The sequence below is a fragment of the Enoplosus armatus genome, chromosome 9, assembly GCF_043641665.1.
Source record: "Enoplosus armatus isolate fEnoArm2 chromosome 9, fEnoArm2.hap1, whole genome shotgun sequence".
Taxonomy (NCBI): domain Eukaryota; kingdom Metazoa; phylum Chordata; class Actinopteri; order Centrarchiformes; family Enoplosidae; genus Enoplosus; species Enoplosus armatus.
This window is the reverse complement of record NC_092188.1, coordinates 25,905,810-25,930,045: the sequence shown is the minus strand read 5'-3', so window position 1 is coordinate 25,930,045 and position 24,236 is coordinate 25,905,810. Positions and strand designations below refer to the sequence as shown.

Sequence of the window (24,236 nt, the reverse complement as noted above, 5' to 3'; positions counted from 1 at the left end):
GCAACGCCAGATTTGGTCTGAATGCCGCCTTAGTCCATCTCTCAATACTTTCTGACTTCTTTACACTGTCTGTGGCACTCAGCTGTTCCTACTGAAGATGTAAATCTTAAATACAAGATTTCATTTTCAAAAAAGGGTTCAGTCATTTCCTAAAACAGCTGCTCGCTGCAGTTTTTTCAAACATTACTCAAACAGGAGGAAATTTGTGCATTTGTTGGGGACTATTTTCAGCTGCGGATTAATCCACATTTGGTCCTCTAGTGAATATTTGGGGCAGCAGGACGGTGCATGTGGGATTGAGTCAAAATAAACTACTGTGTGTGTGTGTGTTCATGGCAATGAAGGAACATGTCACTCAGTGCAACAGTGTGGCTCATTTTTAATAGTTTAAGATATATCAGACTGTGATACACACACAATACTTGTTAGTAGATACAATCACTGCTGGTTTTGCTCTGCACATGGGATTTGTTGACTGTAAGAAAAATATATCATATGACTACACATTTCCTTGAAAGTATAGTAACTCAAAACAGGCAACTAGAGTGGATGAAACACTGGCAACTCATAATGCATTGACAACATCTTTTACAGTAGGCCTATGGGATCTTAACATGTTTCGCGTTAAAATGGATTGGTCATAGCAAAGACATAGGCCACAGGCACTTGCAGTCCAATGTTGACAATATGCCATTTTCCCATCCCTAATGCTCCTATAACCAACCCTGCAATTGTTCCCAAAGTTCCTAGCCATGAGGACCACCTTCCAGCCACAGCTGCCGCAGCACCCACAGACACCCCTGCTGCCCCCACCACCCCCAGCAGTGCCCCGGCTTTCCCCCCTTCTCCCAGCACCGGGGATAAAACCTCCAGCCCGGCCAGTAAACCCCATGCCACTAAAGCTGCCCCGGCTATGACTTTCACCTCACCAGCTGCTCGTCTCACCAGTGGTCCCCCCACTGTAGCCCCCAAAGCTAGTTCACACAATTTTGCCACAAAGAAAGCTGCGTTCAAAGCTTCCAGAGAGGACTGATGGTTCATACGAGCACTGATGTGTTCTCTGGACTGGCTCTGCCCTGCCACTTGCATCTTCATGGCAGTTGTTACGACCACCTGCCCGGCATGTAGGGTGAGCATGGCGATGACAAACGTTGCGAGCATTCCCATGCATCCTACCAACATCCAGAACTTAAAGTCTGAAGATTTGAGAAGTAAATAGGCTATGACTGCAACCAAAGTCAGAAGCACTATAAACACAGACTGGTGGCCTCCATAACCAAACACCCCAAATCCTGATGTTACTACGGCAACAACTGTCATTGGTATCCCTGAGAAAGCCAAGAAGTCCACATGTTTCACCACCACTGTGTTGATCCAGTCTTGGATGGTTCTTTGCTCCATCTCTGCCTCTTCACTCTCCATCTTCTTCCTCTCTATTTCCTCCCTCTGCCTTTGCTCAGTGACCCATGTCATCCTGTGCTCCATCTGGTTGGTGCTGCCTCCCTTCTCCAGCTGCATGATCCTCTGCTCCACCTGCACAGCCACTCTCTCTCTCTGCTGCAACTCTGTAAACTCAATCTGTTTTCTCTCACTGTCCCAGATTGTAGATCCCAGAGTACAACAGGCCTCTCCCTCCTTCCAGAGGATCTTAAATACAAAGTGCAACGGCGGTTTGAGCACCGTGAATATGCTCAGCGCCCACAGAAGGCCCACCATGCCATAATTCTTCACAGTCCATTCAATAGTGACTCCGAGTGTGGCTCCGCTGAGAGTGGTCCCGAAGGCCCCAGCGAGTCCTGCTGATGCCCACAAGCCAAAAGAGTCGGTGTGAGAGGCACTGCAGCTCCTCGTGGCCACGAACACTGAAGCTACCGCTGCTGCCAGAATCACACCAGCTACTACTGAGGTCATCGCTGTGGTCAGTGCTGTGGCTCCAATAAGGGTCCCCAGCCCCAGAGCACCCACTGTCCTGACTTCCTCCATCACTGGTTTCAGTGGACCGGCTGCAGTCATCACTGACAGGGTGTTGTCCACTGGATCCTCCATGGCTCCGAGTATGCAGCCTCCCATTGCTCCCAGTGCAAACCCTAGCACTGCCTCCATTAAAGGGCTCCTAGCTCCTGAAAAATTAGATGAACAAAACTGTAAACCACAGAGGAAGTGTTATTTAATGTGATGTTGAGATCATTTGTGGGGTTTCCCTTCTTTCAACTTTGGTTATTTGTTTTTCTTTTCCAAGGTTCTCTAATTCAGTTTTCTTTTTGATTGAATTTTTACTTGATGGGTATTTTGCTTACTTGTTTAGCAGGATGTAATGTTTGATAATAGGCTATGTACTTAATATTTACATAATCATAAATTATTCTCTTGTTGTTGCTGTTTCCTTCATAAGTTGAAAAAGTACAAAAAGATGGCACCACTGGTTGGATTGTGCTTTTACTTCACTATTGCACAGTCTTGGACCATGGCAATGGTTCTCTTCTTCTTCTCTTCTCTTATATTTTTTTCTTAATTTTCTGCTAAGAGAAAAAAATAACCGAAGTCAACTCCAGATGCACCAAACGTTCTTAACCATCCAAATCTGCTCTTACCTAGGTGTGCTGAATGATAAATCCCACTTGATCATAAATTGGAGGCACATGGTCGATTGTTTGATATTAGCATAGGTAACGCCCCCTAAACACTATATAAGGACCAGTGTTGTGCCGTGTGTAAATACTCTGGCACATGGCCAAGAATTGGAAAAATGACACCAAAAAAAGGCTGTAAGAAGAACTTCAGCAGTAGCGAAATCGAGGTATTGTTAAATTAACTTGAATGAAAAAAATAGAAATGGTTTGACATGAAAATGGAAGCAAAGAAAAACCGTATTGCCTAATCCAAAAACTTTTATAGTCTTAATTGGGATCAATGGACCATTAGTATTTCTTTAGCCCACCAATGTAATAATCCAATCATTATAATTACTCAAAAACATATAATAATATAAATTTGCTGATATGATATTTGGTTTTTTTTTATGACCCTCAAATTTAAAATGTATGTATTCTTGCATTGGACAAACAATTTGTGGACTGTGAGATGTTTTTTTCTTATCTTGGTAAGAGTGCTCTCGACCACTCATAAATCTTTCTCTTAGTGAATCCCAGAAATCAATGGGTACTAACAAAATAAGAACAAATCGTGGATACGAACAAAAATAAGAGGAAATTTCTTCGTATATCACTTCCTGCATGAGGCCCATTGCACTGGTATGAAGATGTATGTGACCCGAGTCACATATATCCAGAGTATATAACCAGAGTTATTGATTTTCTTGATTTCTTTGATTTTCTTTCGCATAATAAAGTAGAGGACATTTTATTTTGGACAGTTGCTCTTCACGACAACATGATAATACATGAAATGTGAAACCTTTCAATGTCTGGACAAAGGTTGAATTATTGATGTGTTAAATGATACAGAATTCCTATTTCTTCATACACATGTACCAGTTAATGACTTTCTGTTGAGATGTGTAAGTAACTAAAGTCACCATGTGTCTGTAATGCATTACGAGCCTGCAGTCAGAGACTTACAACAGACTCGTTGATCAGGTTTAACCAGCAGAGACACCATGCTGCCATGATTCCTATCTGTTCACACTCTGCATGTGACTTTAACTCTTAATGACATTAAACTATGACTGGAATAGTAAGGGTAGAGAAAAGGAGCAACAGAAAAAGTAAAGGTCTGAATAGTTTTCATGCTACTATTGTAACCCCCCAAAGTCAGTAAAAATTAACATAGCATAGTATACATAGCTTGTAGAAAATTAAAGTACTCGAGTTCAGTCATTAACACAGAGATTAATGAAAATGCACATTTAGAAAGTGGACATGTCTTTACCCAGTTTAGTCTGTGCCATGTCGGTCTGAGATGGGCAGTAGAGTGAAGAATCCTCTTCCCCTGGAGTGTCTTAAGTGAGTCGACAGCACCCTGCTTAATTTTCCCTGTTTATATGACAGCAGCCCATACCAGACACACCCACTACCGGTTTGTCCTTCCTGTATCCTCCCTCCAGGTGATTTTGAACTAATCGCCAGGATCTCTGCACCACGCTGGTGATCCGTGTCACATGTACTACAGTATCTCTCGTCTGTCATTGTTCCTCCTCCTCTCATCTACCCCATCCTGTCCATCACTCCCTCGTAAGCAGAACATACTGAGTGATTTCATCTTATGATGTCCTGTCACAGATTGTGGTATTTCAGTTGAAAAGGTCATGGACTACATACTCACCTGGAAAGCATTCAGAGTGCACACCTCCACAAAAGGCTGTACAATTCTTTACATGGGTTTTTTTTATTTTGGATTCTTATAGATATTGTCATTTCATCTGCAGTAAGACACTAATACAAAATATGTAATATATGTGCATATACCATCTCAATTTGTTTGCTTTTGCACAATGTGTCCAACAATAATGACATTTGTCAATAACTGTAATTGTGCATGAATTGACCTAAAATTACTGAAGAATTCATGCGTACAGCACAGGAAAACATTATGAAATATCAAGCTAGAGTTACTGCCCCGCAGTTGTATGCTTCCACCAACCGGTCAAGTTGCAGTTTCCATCCATGTCTGGATGGACATGTGAATACTTGGAAGGAATTGAATAAAAGGTATAAAGTGTTTTTTTTGGCTGAATGTAAGTTATCACCTGTTAGATCCCGCGTAACCCCTGTTCAGGAGGTACCGGACCAGCTCTCCGTTTAAAGGTTAGGGTAAACTCTCCGAGTTTACAGCCCTACCGGTATCACCTGGATAGGGTGGCTGGAAACTATTCAAGCTGGTGGCGAGGATACACGCCTAGCTGCTCACTGCCTTCATCCGAACGTCTACCCTGCTTACTCCAGTGTAGCACGAGGCTGAGTAGCCCTGCGCCTGATACTGCCACCGGCCACGCCCGTTAATGGCAGCTCTCCTCTTATTGACCTGTGCACTTGATATAGGTGCTAGGAAATGTTTTAGGGACTAGTAAAATAAATCCCAAGGGCCTGTTATTTTGATAGGCTAGAGTAACCTTTAGGAACCATGAAAGTTGTTAAACACACTATACCTCTAAGACCACAGTCCTTTAGACAGGATAAAGCCAATGTCCACAACTTAGGCTTTAGATGCAGTTTGATCGATTGTTTGTATCGATGATACATATGTATGATTCCAGTGAATATACATTGTTGAACTGATTAATGAAGGATTATCACAAATGTATTGGCTAAACAGGTACACGTGTACTTGATTACTATGTAAAGATGGATTCTCATAGAGTATAGCTACACAAAATGTGGGGCTTTTGTTTTCTCCTGGAATTTTTAGATGCAAAGCCTCTCTATGAGCTGTAGGTGAAACTCACTCACTCACAGGATCTCAATTAGCTAGGCGTGCTCCAATACGTTGTTTGCAGTGATTGATTCTGATGATACTTTAAATTGAGAACGAGGCAGGAAGTGAAAGGCAATCATTTTTTATTGATTTTCACTTCGTGATGACAATATTCATTACAGTGTTAAAAAAAGGAATATCTTGTATCTTCCCTCCCTTCCCAGCACCCTTCCAATTTTTACTAGCAATAATGGCCTACACAAGTAAGTTATATGACCAATAAGACATTCACATTCAATTCAAAACAGAGTGGGTATGGTTAGAAATACAGGGGGAAACAGAAAATAAATAATGGCCAGATTAAGAATTGTGTGCAGGAAATATCAGAGAGAAAAGACATGATGGAAGAAACGAAAAGATCAGGGCTAACAGGAGCAGGACTAAAGAGCACACTGGTAGAAGTGGACCTGGAAGAAGATGTTTGGTCAGCAGGACTGATGGGAAAAATCTGACAAACTGGACACTGTAGGAGTTAACTAACTCCAGAGGAAGGCAGTAATGCAACACCAAGGATACAGGCTGCCGTTAAACCTCAAAGAAGAAGAAGAAGCCAAGGGGCGGAACCTTCGGTGCTTGGTAGTTTCACTCTGGAACCATTTTAGTGTAACTCCGTGATGGCAGCTCTGGTGGAAACGCATGTGCGGTTACCTGGTGAGTTTTTGTATGGAGTTTACTAGTATCGCCTGTGAAAAACACGGAAATGGTGTTTTCCCTTTATTTCTCACTTCACAGACATACGCTATCAAGCTAGCCACTCTCTTTGGTCTGCTGTATGCTATGGCTACGTTAATATGCTCCATAGCTAGCTTAGCACTGACGCTAGCCCCGGTCTTGTTAGCCAGCGAGGTACTTAATTTAACTTGAGCTGGAGTGTTTATTGATTATTTTGGTACAAGAGAGTTGCAGCATTGTGGGGTAGAGTACTAGCTAACACACGTTACCTGTCACAGGAGAAAAAATGTCTATAATGTTATTGCTAATGGCGAATGTGTCCGTTTTACGCTCTAAGTTAACGTTAGCTGTAGAACGGGACACCAAACTTCCGTAAATATAAAATAAATGTGTTGCTTAAGTTGGCAACTTAAGGTTTCTAGGTTGCTTGTTTATTTATTTCCACAATACTAAATTGAATATTAAATGTCAGAGAAAAATTCAAACAGGTTAACCACAAAAAACAACGACCGTCTACGCAACGTGACGTCCCGGCCCATGAGGACTCGGGGCTTTCACATCAGGAACCGGGGTCCTGATCAGAGACGTGTGCATTTCGATGCTACTTATCGTTTCCTAACTTTTGCGTATATTAGTCGCGCTCCCGAGTGAACGGCAGTGAGCCTTTTACAGTCCATAAAGTTGCGCTTATATACTTGGACCTGCTACATGGACCTAACATCGCGTCATTTGGTACGCAGTACGTCAACAAAGCATGTGAGAAGAGGATCCCCGGCTGCCCCCGTCAGGTCGAAGTGTCCTTGAGCAAGACACTTAACCCTAAGTTGCTCCCGATGGAGGCAAGCACCTTGTATGGCAGCTCGGTCGCCATTGGTGTGTGAATGGGAGCTGTAAAGCGCTTTGGGAACCGTGAAGGTTGAAAAGCACTATATAAGTGAGATAATTTACCATTTACATGCTGTAGCATGACTGACCGCACCAAACGCTAACGTTAACAATAGAACGTCTCACGCTCAGGTACAAAACAGACATTTGACTTTTTATATAGAAGGTAAACGAAGTATCTCTACAAATGATTCTAATATTTTCTTAGATACGAATTCAGATAGCACCCCTTCAACTCCAGTTCTTCCCCAGAGACCCCCTCTAGTACAGAAACTCCTTTCACTTTATTCATGAAGGGGAAGATGAGTATGGAGAAAGTGGATGAATGTCAGTGAGGGGTGACAAGATTTGTGGTGAAGGGGTTACATCCCTTTGCTATGGTTGAGTCTCCTCCGTTAAGGTATGAAAAATGCATTAGTGATATCTGGTTATTCACAGCAATATCCGTCGACTTTAGCCTTCTTTGTCATTAGTAGTCATTACTGCATTATTACATGAAGACTCAGCAGTCATTACTACATGAGGACTTGGTACTCAGGGGCCCCATACCCTACTATCCTATCCCCCTACTTCCAACTAAAACAGTCTATTAGAGTATATATAACTGTGTATTAAAGTTCAGCCCCACCAGAAACCAAATGAAGTGTGCTTGCCTATTTGGAGCTGAATGAGAATAACATTTAGGGAACAACATAAAAGCAATTTACAGCCATTGGTGACGTTTCTAGGAGCTGATGGCAAGACAACAGACATAATTATTACTTCTTAAACTATAGATTCACAATGTTGTGTTTCCTGTGTCCTTTTTAATGTGTCTCTCTTCAAAAGCACATAATCTATAGAAACATTGAACCAAAGCATTTATGAACTAGGCCAAATGAAATCAATGAATGGTTAATTTTTCCAAAAGGCAGTCTTGTTATTAAGGATTATGTGAGAATTAAATATAGTACTGTTTAATGCAAATAGAATATTAAATGTCACTTTACAAACCTGACGAATTATGTATTGTTTTTCATCCATTCCTAATCTCATTTGTGGTGGACCATGAGTAGTGGTGGAAGTGTAGTGAGAACTGGTAGCCCAGTGAATATATAATCATTTATGTTTTTTGGGGACTCAGGAGACGACGCAGAGCCTCAGTCTGAGGACAACAATGGCCTGAGTGATTCTGAAAAAGGGAGCAACGATGAAAGGTCAGATGAAGGAGAAAATGACACAGGTGGTGATGGAGGGAGTGACGGGGAGGAGGCAGAGGATGAAGATGGAGATGAGGATGAGGAGGGAGATGACAGCAACACCAATGCTGGCTGGGCAGAGGCCATGGCAAAGATCTTGGGGAAGAAAACCCCCGAGAGTGAAACCAGCATCCTGGTGAAGAACAAAGAGCTGGACAAGATGAAGGAGAAAGAAAGGCAGGAGCAGCTGGAGAGAAAGAAACAGGTAATCAGCAGAGTGAATGACTCACTGTGAGACTGATTTCATAGTCTGTGTATAGTCCTAATGTGTCCTTCTAAACTGAATTGACCATACCGTTATTGTAAATGTTTGATATCTAGTAGTTCATCACTCAACACCTTGTCTAAATCACTAGAATCCACCACTACATTTGGCATACAAGTGGTCCCTGTCCAGCTCACATTATAGCGGAGTCTCCACATTTGTGTCTACTTGCTATTTAAAGGACGAAAATATCACCGGCCATCCTCTCACATATTCTGTGTATGGTTATTGTCACCTAGCTGCTGTGTATCTCACAGCTGAAAGCAGCATGTTTTTTCTTCATTTCAGAGTCACAAGGCATTCTAGGAAATCTGAATCCAGTCTGAATCCTTTCCAATGTCTTTTCAAAGCTAATAAGGTTTAGCTTTCAATATGTGCAAGTAACAGAGAAGGCTGTGAGTTGAATTTTACATTGCCAGTCAATTCAGAGCACTTTTTTTAAAGCTGCATCATCTTAAATTCACCTGTAACTAACTGTAATGCAAATAGAGAGGGTTGATGCAAACAGAGGGCAGAGCAACTTGTTTCTGTCCGCTGCTCCAAAAGATGACAAACAAAGACATTCAAACCTGAATACAAGAAGTAAAACATGAGACTCGTGTAGCTGCTGCTGGGAGCTGAACTGTACTGTAACTGGGTGTATCAGCAGGAATAAAACATATCTCAGAATTGTAGGTAAGATGTATCGAAGAAAAACCTCAATGTTTCAGTTTTTATAAAAATGAAACAGTACTTACAGATGCAGGAACAGCAAGCACATGACAAATGAAAATACAGATGTCCTGTCCTGGAATGCGATGTGATAAGCCAGATTAGTTCTCTAGAGATCTTGTTGCACTACAAAAACTTTGTCCACTTGCTTGTTGTAGAGAGCTGTTCAAAAATAGAGCTGTCCTGATCCTAAGGATGGTAACAGGGACAACCCAGACATATTTTACTGGATCCTCTCTTTTCTGGTTGTTGTTCTCAGCCTGCTACTGTTGCAGCAAGGCTCTGCATAGGCTAGTGAAAATGAGTGTGTGTGAATGTGAAAAATGATTTGGGCGCTGAGTGACAAAATACACGGATTTGCTAAACTGTAACACTCTCTCTTCCTCATTAGCAAAGAACAGCAGTGTACAAAACATCCAGGTAGCAGCTTCTCCAATGCTTCTTGTAGCTGGCGCCCACCGTCACTTTCACCAGTTCTAATCATATCAGCGGGCACTAATTAATGTTCATTCTGTCCGCAATGGTTAGGGTGGTTAAAGTGCTTCCTGCAGCCGTGTCTGTACTCTGCCAAAGATCATTTGTGTGGGAAGAAGCTCCACTTCACACCTCTGTACAACCAGAGTGGACTGAGTGTTTCTCTAGTTCCAACTACTCCAACAAAAGCTAGGTTTCCATCCAAATGTAGCGCAGATTTTAACTGAATTTTAAGAAAATCTGCAAAAGAAAATGCTCATTAATGCTCGTTTCCATCCACTACCTTTATGCGATTTATTAGGAGTTGGTTTGTAAACAGAAATAAACAGCTGGTGATGCTAACTCTCCCATCAGTGCCATTAAACCATTGCAGATTAAGAGGGCGCAGTAAGATGTCGTACTTGAAAGAGTTCCAGTCAAATCTCAAACGGTGAAAAACAATGTAGAAAAAACATGATGGACATTTCTGTTTCATGTAGTAATGTGAGGAAGGTTACAGTCTTCTCACCCCCACACACAGATCGGATGTTTCGGTCTCTTCAGTGGACGTTTAAGTGACATGCTTCATTGTACGTCATGATTTATTCATGTTCTTTGTCACATTTTGCTTTTTCAATACAGCAACCTTTTTCACTTCAGCCAAGTATTAAAACATTTTTGTGATATGTTGAGGTATATTCGAATTTTTGCTGTTTCCACTCGGATTTTTTCTTGTGCATAAAAACACACGGATGGACACCCACCTAGAGTGAGACGTCATCAATCAACATTTCATATATTCTGCTGTGACGTAAATAAAAGTATTGGATTGGACTCGGTATTGGCCGATACTCAATAGCTCGGATCGAGGCCAAAACAACTTGATCAGGAAATCCCTTTTTTAGTGATGTCTCTTTCACCACTCAAATCATTTTTGGCTGAGTACAGACTATTGCCTCTCTGCGAACCGGTTTTATGTTGGTCTTTACAAAATGACTGAGCGCATTCAGGTGTGAGCTCAAAGAAGCCAAAGGAATAAGCTGCATGCAGGAACACTGGAGGAAGAGATGCAGGCAGTGGGTTGGCGTGATGTACAAGCTAAATGGGAGAATGTATTTGTACATGTGTCCAACAGGTTGACAAGAAGCGAGCCTGGGAGATGATGTGCAGGGAGAAACCTGATGTAGTGAATGACAGGGAGACTGAAAGAGCTCTCCAGAGAATTGCTACCAGGTGTGTTTACCTTTTTCTATGAGGCTTTGTTCAACAAAGAAACAAGTGTCATTCCTCCTGATTCCAGTGTGTACCTTTCTGCTCAGAGGGGTGGTGCAACTGTTCAACGCTGTGAGGAAACACCAGAAAACTGTCGATGACAAAGTGAAGGAAGTTGGTGGCTCAGAGAGGAAGAAGGCCAAGTTTCTTTCGTCCGTCTCTAAAAAAGACTTCATTGATGTGCTAAGAAGGACAGAGGGAGGCAGCGGAGTCGACGGCAAAACTGAAAAGGACGCTGTAAGTTCACCGATATCTTATGTTCTGTTTGTGTGTTCTTTTTTAGTCCCCCCAAAAATGAATACATGGCTTCATGACAATATTTACAGTATTGAGTGGAAACACCATCCATCAAGGTCCCATATTGTAGAAAGGGAGATTTCCATGTCTTGTTTGATTATGAAGCAGCTCTAGGTGGTATATAAATACTGTGAAAGGATCAAAACACAAATTCACACAAGAGCCATCAGGACTTCTGTAAGGTTGTGATGTCACAACTATACAGTCACCACGCTCCCCAGCAGGTCATCTGATCCAGGCACAGTATACCCACAAAGTACAGGGACGCTCATCCACCCGCTCAGTCTATCTAAGTTATTGGAGCGCTCTGCTCAGGACTACTCTTCAAGTTTTTGCAGGTTGTTCACTTTGTCTAAAACAGCGTGTTTCAGACAGAGGGTGAACTGAGGGGCTGCATAAAGGGCCAGTAGAAGATAAATACAGACTTTTTTGAACTGTAAATCATACAAAGCTACTCTAGTGGGGTCCCATGGGACCTTTAAGTGTCCTACATCCTGCGGAGGTTCATGGAGAGTTGTAGCATTGAGTTTATAATCATGTTTAAATAAATTTAAAAAAAAGATGAGATATTGGGCATGTTTCACAGCTGCTGCAGATGATGAAAAGAAAACTAGTGTCTCCATTATGGGCCTGTGCTGCTGCTTTACTGCGTCTTTGCTGGCTAACTCATCATGCATGTGCATTCAATTATCTTGTACACTGAACCGGTGAGAGAGAAAGCTAATTTTGATGTTTGATTTTGCAGAATGTCAAACAGGAACATACTTGACCTTTTCATGACTCTGTCTACCAAACTGTGATTCCACAGAGTGCCCTCATGGTGTCACTGTTGCCCCCTGAAAGAATTGATGAGAAAATGGAGCAGAGCTAGAAGCACTAACTAAACAGTAGTGAAGTACAGATAGTGAGTGTGGTGTAGTGTAACTGTGTGTGTGGTGTGTGTGTGTGTGTACGTACGCAGACTGCTGCAGTTGAGGAGAAGCCAGCCTGGAGCGTCCTCAGAGACGATTTCATGATGGGAGCCACCATGAAAGACTGGGACAAAGACAGTGACGGAGAGGAGGCTGATACACACTCAGGAGGGGGGGCGGAGGAAAGCGATTCGGACTGACACCATCCATACAGACTGATGGTGTACAGCAGGCTGTGATGCCTTCAGGGACAGTCTGGGGAACAGACAAGGAAGATCCTTCACATTCATGTCTGAAAACATGGGAATGTAATGTTGCAGTTGCCTACTCTTGATCAGGGTGTGGACTGCACAAAAAGAACTGTACACACAAGAAAACATTTTTATAGTATCTCACATTCTGATATTTGTTGCTGAATATATTGTGCAGAGAAGGGAAAGGCTAGTGACTGTAAAACATACTGTACTCTGAAGACATGAAAAGAACTGATATGTGGAAACAGGATGTAACAGAGTTATTGAGCCTGGAGGAAGCTCCTGCAGCTCCTCCTCCTGCCTCCCTGGCCTCCATCATGGAGAAAGCATTTGTTTGCTCCCATTTCGTCTACAAACTCTTTTATTATTGTGATGGTGTAAACTCTGTAAATAGGAGTGTTTTGTAAGCGCTGGTTGAATAAACGGCCAATTCATGTATGCCTTCAGTACTCTGTGGTCTCTAGGTAGACTGGACCTGGGTCTGGTCTGTGTGGCCTTTTCAGTGTAGTGTTCGGTGGGGATGTCTTCATGGTCTGTATGGAGAGGAGGAATAATTACAACACCCTCTTTGAATGAACATATGGCATGCGCGTGTTGTACTAACATAGGTTTGTGTTTTTCAAGTCTATCTTTTAAAGCAGTGGTTCCCAACTTTGGGTCGGAACCTCCACAAAAGACATAAATCTGAGGGATTATGAAATGGTTAACAAGATAGAGCAGAAACAAAACATTTGTGCCACACAAATCATCTGTGCTGTTTTCTTGGGAATTACTGGGTAATTTTACATCTTTAGGTCCCTAAACCTGTAGGCATATGCATATAACAGGGTCACAAGTAGATAAGAGGTCACAAGCCAAAAAGGTTGGGAACCACTGCTGCCGTTCTCCTATACGTTTCTCATAAAAAGACCATAACAAAATGATGTGTTAGTCCATCTCTCCGTACTTTCTGACTTCTTTACTCGGTCTGTGGCTCTCAGCTCCAAGCTGATTGGTTCCTACTGAAGATGTAAATCTTTGAAAACAGCTCACAAATATAAAGCTTCATTTTTTAAAAGGTTCTGTAATTTCCTACAACAGCTACTCATGCACTTTTTTATCGAATGTTACTCAAACAGGAGGAAATATTTATATGACATGACTATGGCATAAAAGTGTGGCTCATAGATGTGTTTTTAATAGTTTTTAAAAAAAATTTATGGCACAGAGGAAGGAGATGTATGATAAACAATACTTGTTGGTAGATACATCCACTGTTGCTTGGGCTCTGGAATTTGATGACACCAGAAATATAGAATATCAAGTTTCAGATCCTCTAAGTTGAATTGATTGTAATGTGAAAATGGTTATTATCCATCCTGCAAAGAGTGGAACGCTCAGGTGAACAGTTTGAGTTTGAGTCAGTAAAAAGCCACATTACTGAACTCTGGAATCTGATGTCTCCTTACGAGCTGAACCAGGACCCCAGCAGCCTCCTGCTCTGGCAGTGACCTTGTCAGGTGACGTGGCCCTGATACCTCAGCTGACTCCCCTCTCAGACTTGTTTTACTATGGGGTTTCCTGTGTCTGGCCCTTGCCAGAAATATTTTTGCAGGGTGTTATCGACACAAAAGGGGGATGGCGGCGCGGCCTGTCTGCACCACACTGGACGCTCATCTGTCATGGCAACGCTGCGGCCTGACACTCTGGTATGCTGCCTTTTATCCTGTCCCTGTTGACACGCAGCCTGAGGAATGGGCTGCTGCGTTGCCTCATGTACCTCCTCCGCCCACAGCCACCGGCCACATGATGAGATGCTCTTAATGGCGGATAAATCCTTTTATTTTACAACTTAAGGTGGTATATTAGCCTTCTGTTTAAAAGACTTCTCCATTTCTAAACACACTGCACCAATGTTTCTATTGGTCGACTGTGAATCTGCCTGTCAAATTTGAACAACAGTGAACTATGACCAGCAAGGTCAAAAAAGCCATTTATTAGCATTGTTCCCACCCAGATCGTAAGCGATGGCAACATCATGTTTTACAAATGATTGTTGCAGAGAAATGTGTAAAATTTAATTAAATGGGCCCCTGGTTGGTTTCTCAGGCTCTGAACAAAATGGGTGCCTGTATGTAGCCTCAATAGGAGCCCACAACTCATTTTTGCAACTGGTCTCCCAACCAGATTAATACCGCCTTGGTACAATGTTGTCATGACTGATAGAAATGATGGCCCAAGCCATGAAAATAAAACGCATTTGCAATTAAGTGGAATTATCCTTTAAATAGTAACTTAACACCCCCTGGAGAGTGGTGTAACTTGTCACTTGCAGTGACGTTGCTCTGGTAGACGTGAAGTGTTGACAGTGTGTGACAGTTTTTGTTTTTAACAATTGTTTTTGAAAATAGTTGAATCGTTGAATTTTTCTGTCCCAGTACTCAGCATTTCATGTATTGTATATTTATAGAACAATATACATAACATAATCAAATCCAAGTCTTCTATGTGTCCCCCTGTCTGCTGCTACAGCAGGTTTCCTTGTGTGGAACAGGTGTTGGAGGGGGACACACTCCCAAACACACACCTCGTCTTGTCTCACATCTATCTGTGTGGGTACTGATTTAGTGACGCCATCTGGTTTGCAGCAGCCTCTGGATGCAGAGAGTCAGGGAGCAGCTGTCAGGCCTGATGGATGGCTGGCTTTGGTGGAGCAGAGCGTGGAGGGCCGGCACCAGGTTTGGGCAAATAATGGGGAAAAAAAGTGGGATTTTCTGAGGGGTTTGCACATAAATCAAGCTGGCATCCAGAGCAGACAAGGGAGGAGTAGGGCATGGTGGTTATGGGACGGAGAAAACACCCTGATCCACTGACTTTGCCGATTCGCCATTGTAGCAGCACCTGTCATGGACTTCCTGGCCCCAACCCACATATACTCCAACTAAATCCTGTCTCAGATACTCTATTCTTCCACCCAGATCACATCAGGTCTGCCTGGGAGGTCTGATTGTGCTCCAACATACTCTACAGCCAATCAGCATTCAGCCTGATGTTTAAGATCCTGTCACTGAGGAATTTAGAAAGAGTTACCTTATACTGACTGATTGACACACATTCAATTATATTTTTGGTTCCTGACACCTAAATGTGCAGTTGGGTGGCCCTCGTGGCCTGAAATCTTTTAAAGGACTTCAACTCTGAACTCTGCAGCACATCAAAACATGACAGTGTCATTCTGTTTACATTCAGCTGCACCCTGAAGTGTTTGTTAACACTTTGAGCTCACTAGACCTTAACAATGGGAAACTAAAGAAATGATCGGAGACTTGGGGAGAGCAGGAGATGGAAAGCTAAATATTGACATTTCCAGGAAACCAGTTTAGTGTGAAGGAGTTCCATTTTCTTGGTACTAAATGGGAAAACAAAAAAAACTTCGAGTTGGCACATCAGAGATTCTATTTTTGAAGCCAGTGTGGTCCAGTTTTACACATCATATGTCGAAAGTGTGCTTTTTCTCTATCACAGTTTGGTTCAGTACTCTGACTACTGCTGAGACAAACCCATTAGAGGCAAAAGTTCAGATGGCATTGAAAACATCAGCTTTATCAAAACACTGTGTTGTTGGATTAGGGTTCCAGAATTCCGCGAAGGCCCTTGGCAGCTCCAGGATTTCTATTCATCGGTTGGTACTCATTTCATTGAAAAGTGAATTGATAAGATGTAAGACTGTGTGCTTGCCTGTTGCTAATGTGTGTCTAATCAAATTACCACATAGCTAATCAGCTAATCAGGTGCCAAATGGTAGGCCACCACTGCAAAACTGTGTGTGTGGGGGGGGGGGGGGGGGCTAGCATGGACCACAGGCAGGTTGATCCAGGCACACTAGAAGGTTCTGATTGTCTCCTCTGCATTATGTATGGTATTTTACCATGTTGTGTTGAATGTTGTCACAAAATCAAGCTCCAAATAAATCTTTTTTGTAATGGCAGTAAGGTGAACTCAGTAACCACCAGTGACAAAATACAGAAAGTAGATGGAAACAGACTGTAACCGAACACACATTCTCTATCCAGTGACAGCAGTGATGTCTGTGAGCTGATGAAGCGCACGGAGGATACATGCAGGAAAATTAAATGCATAAATAAAATCACTTATAGAAAATATTCTAGTGTTCCATGTGTAGCCTGTGTACTCGCACTGTAACAGTCACGTGACTGAGTGTTTGAACACGAAGTGAAACGTTGAACTTGCCTCTAATGGAACTGTAACATGAAGAGAAATTCAAACCGTTTCGAGTGTAAAAGAGAGATCTCGCGCTGACCGGCTTTAGGACCCAGAGTCACAGCGCACCGGGGCCAATGGGCCATTAGCCGTTGCAGCACTGTCCCAATGGGCACGGCGAGCACTCCTATTTACAATAAATCGCCTCGTAACGTGGAATTGAAGGGGTCCCCTTCTCCGACAGTGATGACCACAACCTCGGTTTGAAACGGGCGGAGGGGGGAGCACGTGGTAACTTCAGTCCCTTATAAATGTCCTACAAGCGGGTCCGCTTGGCACGCGTAAAAGACGAGCCATTCCCCAACTAGATGGGGTGAGGGAAGACGCATAAAGGCGCTCTGCAGTCGCATCGAAGGCAAACTCCGAGCTGTTTATTTCTGAGATACTCTCAGAGGAAGACTTTTTCATCGAAAAATCACAACTTTGTTTGGATTTTTGATTTCGCCTTAACGCGTCGGCCAAACTTGAAAAAGTTCGCACCTTGCGTCCCCGGTGAACGCCAGGACCGCGACTGAGTTTTGGTAAAAAAAAAAAAATTTAAAAGCAATGACTCGCGTATGAAGACACTGAGGTTTGACAGATAGAAACCTCTCAGCCCCGGCTGGTGTCGGCTAAAGTACGGTTGGAGAGCTGCGAGCCGAGCGCGCTGATGCGGTGGAGGTGTGCTCAGTCCCGCAGGCTACACGGTCTATCGAGAATCCCTCAGCTGTTATTGACTCTCCTATTTTCATAAATGTATTTCAGATCCCTCTGATGGCCGCACGTCCACCTCTGGCAACATTCAGCTACACCTTTACGCACTCTCGTGGTGCGTTCACCGTCTGTCGGGAATAGATCTGTGCGATCCCGTCTGACCGAATAACGGCTCTCTTTTTGTGTCGAGACAGTTGAATGGATGTTCAAGTACACTTTGCTGAAACTGGGGAATTCGAACCATACGATTTTCAATTAACTGTCCGGGGTCACTTGGCTCGTGTGCGTAAATGCTCTCCACTTTTTTTCCCCAATAAATGCGTCTGCCTGGCGATATTTAAATCGCCTCAGAGAATATTTCCCTGAATCTGTTTTTCTATTTGAGATTTGAAGACGCTGGAAGAGAAGATGAACCTGTGTGTCGTCAGTCTTCTCCTCACTTTGGATTTAGCCACCGTGGCGCTCAGTTTGTCCACATGCAGCACGTTGGACATGGATCAGTTCAAGAAGAAACGCATCGAGGCAATCCGAGGGCAGATCCTGAGCAAGCTGAAGCTCACCAGTCCCCCGGAGGACTTTCCCGAGCCCGAGGAGGTGTCCCGGGACATTGTCGCTATTTACAACAGCACCCGGGACCTGCTGCAGGAGAAGGCGAACGAACGGGCGGCGACGTGCGAGCGGCAGCGGTCCGAGGAGGAGTATTACGCCAAGGAGGTGCACAAGATCGACATGCAGCCCTTCTTCCCATCAGAGAGTAAGTGTGTGTGTGTGTGTGTGTGTGTGTGTGTGTGTATGTGTGTGTGTGTGTGTGTCTGCGTGTTTGTGTGCTGTTACTTCAGTGTGAAGTTTAAAAGCCCAAAAGCCCCAAAAGCGGTTGTACGTGGTCACGTGTGTGTGTGTGTTTGCGATTGTCTTGGAAATCCGCCCCATCATGCTCTGCTGGACGACTTCACGGGAAAACAGCCAAATTTGGGGGGGGGGGGGGGGGGGGTGGTCTCAGGGGGTTCTACAGTTCTCAGACATCAACAACTGCTCTTCTCAGAGTGCTTCAGAGTCCTGGTGCTGTCAAGATGCTACAGTAAGAGCTGGCAGCTGTATTACTTCGACCTGGGCCTGATTCACCTGTTAGGAGGCCCCTGGGCAAAACAGCTGTGTGCCCACTACCTATAGTGTACTCTAGGTGTACAAATTCCCTAAAAAAATGCAATTAATCAAATTACATACAATCAATTGGCATACAGTGAACCTGTGCCTTTGAGCCTCCTGGGCCCTTGCAGTATAGTTAAGTCAGGGTCTGCAGGGTCATAAAAAGTAATAATTGATCAATCAATTTATTACATTTTGTAGTTTGTTTCAGTATGTATATTTGTCCAAAGATGTTGTTAAAATGCAAAAGTTTTTTTTTAATCTAATCATTGCGTCAGAGCATAGAGGTATTCTCTGTAGTTTATTTATGGAATCCTGCTAGATTTGGTCATCTGAAAAGGACCACCGTCAGCGTGCTCACTGACCCACTGACTGGCCGCCGCTTAATAACGTTATGCCCAGGTGTTAAACTACCTAGCTGATGGGGAAAAGTAAATGGTTGGAGGACAAGGAGTTTGAACCATGACTGAGTGTGTAGTGTCGCCTTGATGGGGATCAACGCTGTTCGGTCCCACAAGTTAGTGCTAGCCAGTGGCGTGTTTAGGGCCTGGGTATAGAGTGCTGCAGGAATGAGTCCTAAAACCCAGAAATGAGTCAGAATTTTTACACTTCGGGTTCCCTTGTCTGGAAGTCAATGGGTTTTTTGAATGGGTTTTGTTTAGATGCCTGAAATAAGGTCTGTGGTTAACACAAGTTTAAGAGATTTTCACATTTTGTTCTACGACATAAAATATGTCAGTCAATACCCCATATACTTTTTGGAGATTTTACGTGTCTTAAAAAAGGCGGTTGCTAACAAGTGGCTAAACGAGACTACAGAGGTTGTCGCGGACATTAATGTCATGTTCATGCCGAACACGGAAAGTCATCTACTCACTAGTCCACCTTTACAACCTTGTTGTGTTTATACTCTATATCTCTCTGTCTATATATCTATATTTATCTATATTCTCTTCAAAGTTAAGCTTAGTGGTGGTGATGCTGAAGTAATGCGACCGTGGTGTAGTTCCTTTATAGCCTAACATTAGCTTTTTACTTCTGGCAATTCCATTTACGCTTAAAAAATCATAAAAGTGGTGTTCATTAGTGAAGATTATCTTGCTGAACAAAACATGTAAGCATCATAAACTTTTGTTTGCCACAGAGTTTATTTTCTGCAATAATCCGAAATCCCATGGAACAATCCCATTGGCTTTTAGTCGAGGGAACCAGGGCGATGCTTACTTCCGGGTTTGCCTACAAAAATATGTCATCCCTGCAGCACTCTATAGGGCTACAGCCACAGGTCTTTTCTCATTAGCCACAGGCTTTTTTTATTGCCAAAATATTTAATATGAATTGTGAGCACATGCAATCACCATAGCAAAATTTCTACCCAAAGACTTTTCAGACCCTCTGAGCGACTTTATTTCTAAAAAGCGACGAGCGATAATTGTAGCAAGTTATTCAGATCATCAGGGGGATGAGAAATATGCACAAATCTATCATAATACAATTTATTCCCCTGCATGCTGCTCAGATTAATCTCAGTCAGTGTCTCTCCCTCTCCTCTCGGGCCGTGTGCACACAGGCAGGAGTGACAGTGAGTTACTATGGTTACGGGGAAGCTCTGTGTCTCTGAAACTTTCTCATGATTCCCCTCTCTCACATCTACCACCCATATAGCCTGCGGCGGTTTCTTTATGATGCTGTTACAAAGGTGCTAGTACTTATATTAATAACACTTGCAGAATTTGCTTTCACATTTCTTTATATCACCACCACTAAGACCTCAATAATAAACATATGGTAGAATTAACATCTCTATGACAGTGTCAACACAAACTGAACATTGTCCTCTTCCTAAATGTAGAATTTGTGACAGATCTGTTGTACTGGATTGCATTAAATTGTACCAAAACAGTGTCCAGGGAGTGTGTGTTAAAAGAGGCAAGAGTGTGTTTGAAATGATAGGCCTAATAATGAATAAGATGAATAAAGACAATAACAAGCGTTTATTCATATACCCTTATTTATATTGCAATATTTATTGATCGACATGTGAAGTCAAAGTCAAGTTATTCAAAGATTTCAGAGCTGAGCCCTGGATCTCCACTGACCCGAGAACCGCCCCTGCTAGCCACAAAGCCGCTATAGGACTCACAAATTTCTGTGCTACACCACCGTCCTACCCCGCCACCACTGGAGCTAGTACTACACCCACCGCTTCATCATCTACTGCTGACCACCGAAAGGGTCTGTGGTGTCTCAACACAGCAGCAAAACACCAATCCCTCAACTCTAATGATAGTCATTCATATATTACTTTTTTTTTTTTTTATCAAAGTTTATTGGTCAAATGCTCAAACTTTAGGATTGCACCATAGACCCTGTAAATGCAATTTACAACACAGAAAATGCAATATCTGATGTGCTTGGCATTAAGGTTAAACTCCAGAGAAAATCAGAAGACTTCTTCTTTTTATTGTGTCAACAGTAGTGAATGAATTTGCTTTCTGTATTTCATGTTGAGCTACAAGAAGGGGATTTGAAAAAGGCCACTTGCTGTACATATCAACAAGTCTCAAGTCTTTACCTTTTGTCTCCTCTAGTGTCATCTCTATGCAGTTGTTTTTTGTTTTTTGGAGATTTCTGCCTCTGCCCCACTCATTGGAACTACTTTCTTCTAAAATATGATCCCTATAAAAACAGTTGACTGTGGATTATCCAGAGTAACAGGGACTCTGTTACTGAAAATAAATACAATTTGATTAATTGACCCTTTAAGGCACGTTTATTTCCAGTTTACTCCCCTCAGTTGATCAAGTTCCACCTCGAAAACTCTCGTTCATTTGAATTAGGGGTGGGAGGCCCCACTGTACAATTCAGTCACGATATGATGATATTGCGATTTTAAACATTTTGCAATATGCTGAGTATTACCATAATATATATTGCGATTTATTACCTTTTTTCAACTGCAAATGATTTCCCCAAAGGAAAACTTTGTCTAGCTAACTAGCACGTAATCGTAATCAGCCAATCACATTGACTCTGCACAAACAAGGGCTTCTACAGAAGGTTCCACCTTCTGGATTGGAGTGTGAATCAGAATAGTTGGAAGAGGAGAATTAAAACACAGAACCCCGGATTACCCTGATTTGTTGTTCGATTCAGACTGGGTCCAGTTAAAAAAAAAACTAATACAAATACAAAGGGGCGGGTGCTCACAGACATATATTTTTTTAAAAGAGCCCTTCAATTAAATAATGTTAGTGACATGCAATGGTCAAAATTAGGTATTTCAAACAAAAATGTAATGCAATAATATTGCCTACTGTAGCTTTAATGGCACCAAATGGCTGCAGAGAAAACCTAGTACACTAGCTTCCCAGCTGTTCAGCAGCACACAGGCTGGTCAACTGGTCAATTGGCCGTGCAGTCTGTCTCACTGCTGTCCTCTGTGGCTGAACGTCACACTGCAGGGTTTAAAGCATCAATGAAGAGCTAATTTTGGACAAAGTAGGATCAGAACACAAGCACATTGTGTAACAGCCAGAATGGTCATTGATGTTCTTTTCTGTTTTTTAATGGTCATATAATGTAAAAAAACCCCAGAAAAAAACAGATGTCGATTGCAGCTTTAAAAGCAGGAGGGAGAGAAATAAACAGATTTCTGAGTATTGTGAGCAGTTAGACACAGACCATAGTGATTTGTCCTTTAACTCCATTTAAGAATGGTCCTTATATTCTAAGTTTCACAACCTTTTAAGTCAGAGATTCTCGCATGTCTTCCGCTGTCGAGTAGAACTTTCACAGGGCACAGGGCCGGATTTCTTTCTCTTCAGACTTCTCTGTTCTCTTTATTTTTCATTTACATTAGTCTTGTATTGTTGTGTAGAATCCAACTTGAGTTCAACGTAGGCATTACCATCACTAAGAGGCTCGGTAGCATTGTATGATTTCACCCACTGACACCTTCTCCAACTCTGTTTTCAGCATTGGTCAGATCTTCCTGAACCTGTTTAGACACATTCGTGACCCATTTGTCCTTGTTAACAGTGTCTAACTTGGATTCTCCTGGAACTGTCTGTTATGTTATGTGTAGATGTTTGCCTCTCAGCACAAGGTTACGTAACAACGTGGTGTTGATCTTCGGTGTTACTATGATTTGTACCATGTGTAAAATGAGTGGAGCACCCCTTTATATATTGTTGTTAGGGTCAGCCTTAAAGGCGATTAAACTGTGTTACAGGGCTTTGCCGCTTACTACTCAGCTACTACACCGTATGCAGTAGTGCACAATGATGCCCAGCCTAAACAAATGTCCCACATTGTCAGAGACTGAACTAAAATGCATGCACCTCAAAGGATGTGAGAGAAAACACTGAAACTTTGTGTGTATGAGTTGGGCTGAACCGCTAAAACCAGTTGTTTCATTTATTAATTAGAAATCACATACAGTTTGCTGAGGAGACCATGTTTGTGTAATAGTTCTCCAAGCAGAGGGCGTGGGTTCAGTACTTTGCTGACAGCTCCTGACCTTTGACCTCCCATGTGGAGAAGATGAATTTCTACTTCAGCAGATCAAAGAAACATCAGAAGAAAGGCATGGCTGTAGAAACAAAATAATCATATTAAATGAAACTGCAGAGCCATTAACCCCAACATGTTTCCCCCTCACATCAGAAATGTGAGCGCTTGAACTGAAGCAAAAATAAATTAGCTTGACATTTTGTATGCCCCGAGGTGTATTTTGCATTAAATGTTATGCTTGGCTCAGCCTCTTGTGTAAATACCTTAAATATGAATAGATCAGGCCTGATGCCAAGTGCAGTCAGGAAAGTATTTACGGGGTATAAATAATACTGAGTCAACATGCAGGGAGGAGAGTGGCCAGAACTGATTCCCATTCACGTGAACTGGTGACACTAGCCAGAAGACAGATCAAGCAGTTAACCCTTCAACTGATAGGCGCTATTTATTTAGTCTCTTTGCTGGATGTGTGAGAGTGAGTTGCTGTGAAAGTGAATATCTCACACACACACACACACACACACACACACACACACACCACACAGGGCATCAGCCTTATTTGGTTGGGCGCCAGGAAGTCCTCAGAGGCAGCAATGTGGGGCACAATGGCCCTGGTGCAGTGGGGTGAGGGGGTGTGGGGGTGTGTAAGTTTATATGGAAGGGGTTAGAGACACGGTCCCAGGTCTCACAGTTGTCTATTTAAACCCAGTTGGCTGTGAGGCATTGTGTGTTTAGCCTGCCTGCCACCCTCCATGGAAAATTCCAGCGGGAGAGACGCTCAGTTGCTGGGCTTTGGACGAGTGGAAGGAAGACCACTCCAACCACCACCACCTCCACCCACCCTGATCCTATTCCTTCCTACCCCTACCCCTTTGTCAGTCTATTGGCATTTATCTACAGGAGCCCACGTGATCGCTAGTAACTTTTAAGGCCTGTTGTACTGACATCACAAGTTAAAGGGGAATTCAACCAATTTTACACACAAATGTAAGTGTTCTAGTCAGTCTGTGAAAGGAGTTGTATAATGTCTCCTTTGGCTCTGGAGGAGCTTTGTCAAGTCAAAATAACCCGCTGATGATGTCATAGTGACGTCATCAGGGTTATTTCTGATGTATCTCAGAAACTGATTGAAAAGATTAACAAGAACATGAACATCATTTATTATTTTAAGGTCACAAGATTATGAAGTTGTGAAGGTGAAATAACTGTAGGCAAACATGGCTGTTCTTGGCTT

At 42.7% G+C, this 24,236-nt stretch overlaps 3 protein-coding genes across 3 annotated transcripts in view; 2 read left to right on the top strand and 1 right to left on the bottom strand.

The window, feature by feature from the left end:
• Positions 1 to 362: 362 nt before the first annotated feature.
• LOC139290018 (uncharacterized) lies at positions 363 to 3,954 on the bottom strand. The gene is made up of 2 exons (XM_070911706.1): positions 3,889 to 3,954; positions 363 to 2,120 (listed from the first exon to the last, which is right to left on the bottom strand). The coding sequence occupies exons 1-2, from the start codon at positions 3,905 to 3,907 to the stop codon at positions 625 to 627; spliced, it is 1,515 nt and encodes a 504-aa protein (XP_070767807.1). The 5' UTR covers positions 3,908 to 3,954; the 3' UTR covers positions 363 to 624.
• A 2,084-nt stretch (positions 3,955 to 6,038) lies between these two features.
• Positions 6,039 to 13,311, top strand: rrp15 (ribosomal RNA processing 15 homolog). Its single transcript, XM_070911707.1, has 5 exons — positions 6,039 to 6,081; positions 8,111 to 8,430; positions 10,790 to 10,887; positions 10,974 to 11,163; positions 12,185 to 13,311. Exons 1-5 carry the CDS (start codon positions 6,045 to 6,047, stop codon positions 12,332 to 12,334), a joined length of 795 nt encoding a protein of 264 aa, XP_070767808.1. The 5' UTR covers positions 6,039 to 6,044; the 3' UTR covers positions 12,335 to 13,311.
• A 4,438-nt stretch (positions 13,312 to 17,749) lies between these two features.
• Positions 17,750 to 24,236, top strand: part of tgfb2 (transforming growth factor, beta 2) — a 40,846-nt gene continuing 34,359 nt past the window's right edge. Inside the window, exon 1 of the mRNA XM_070911677.1 lies at positions 17,750 to 18,095. Coding sequence (XP_070767778.1) covers positions 17,750 to 18,095 — 346 coding nt within the window. The remainder of the gene's footprint in view (positions 18,096 to 24,236) is intronic.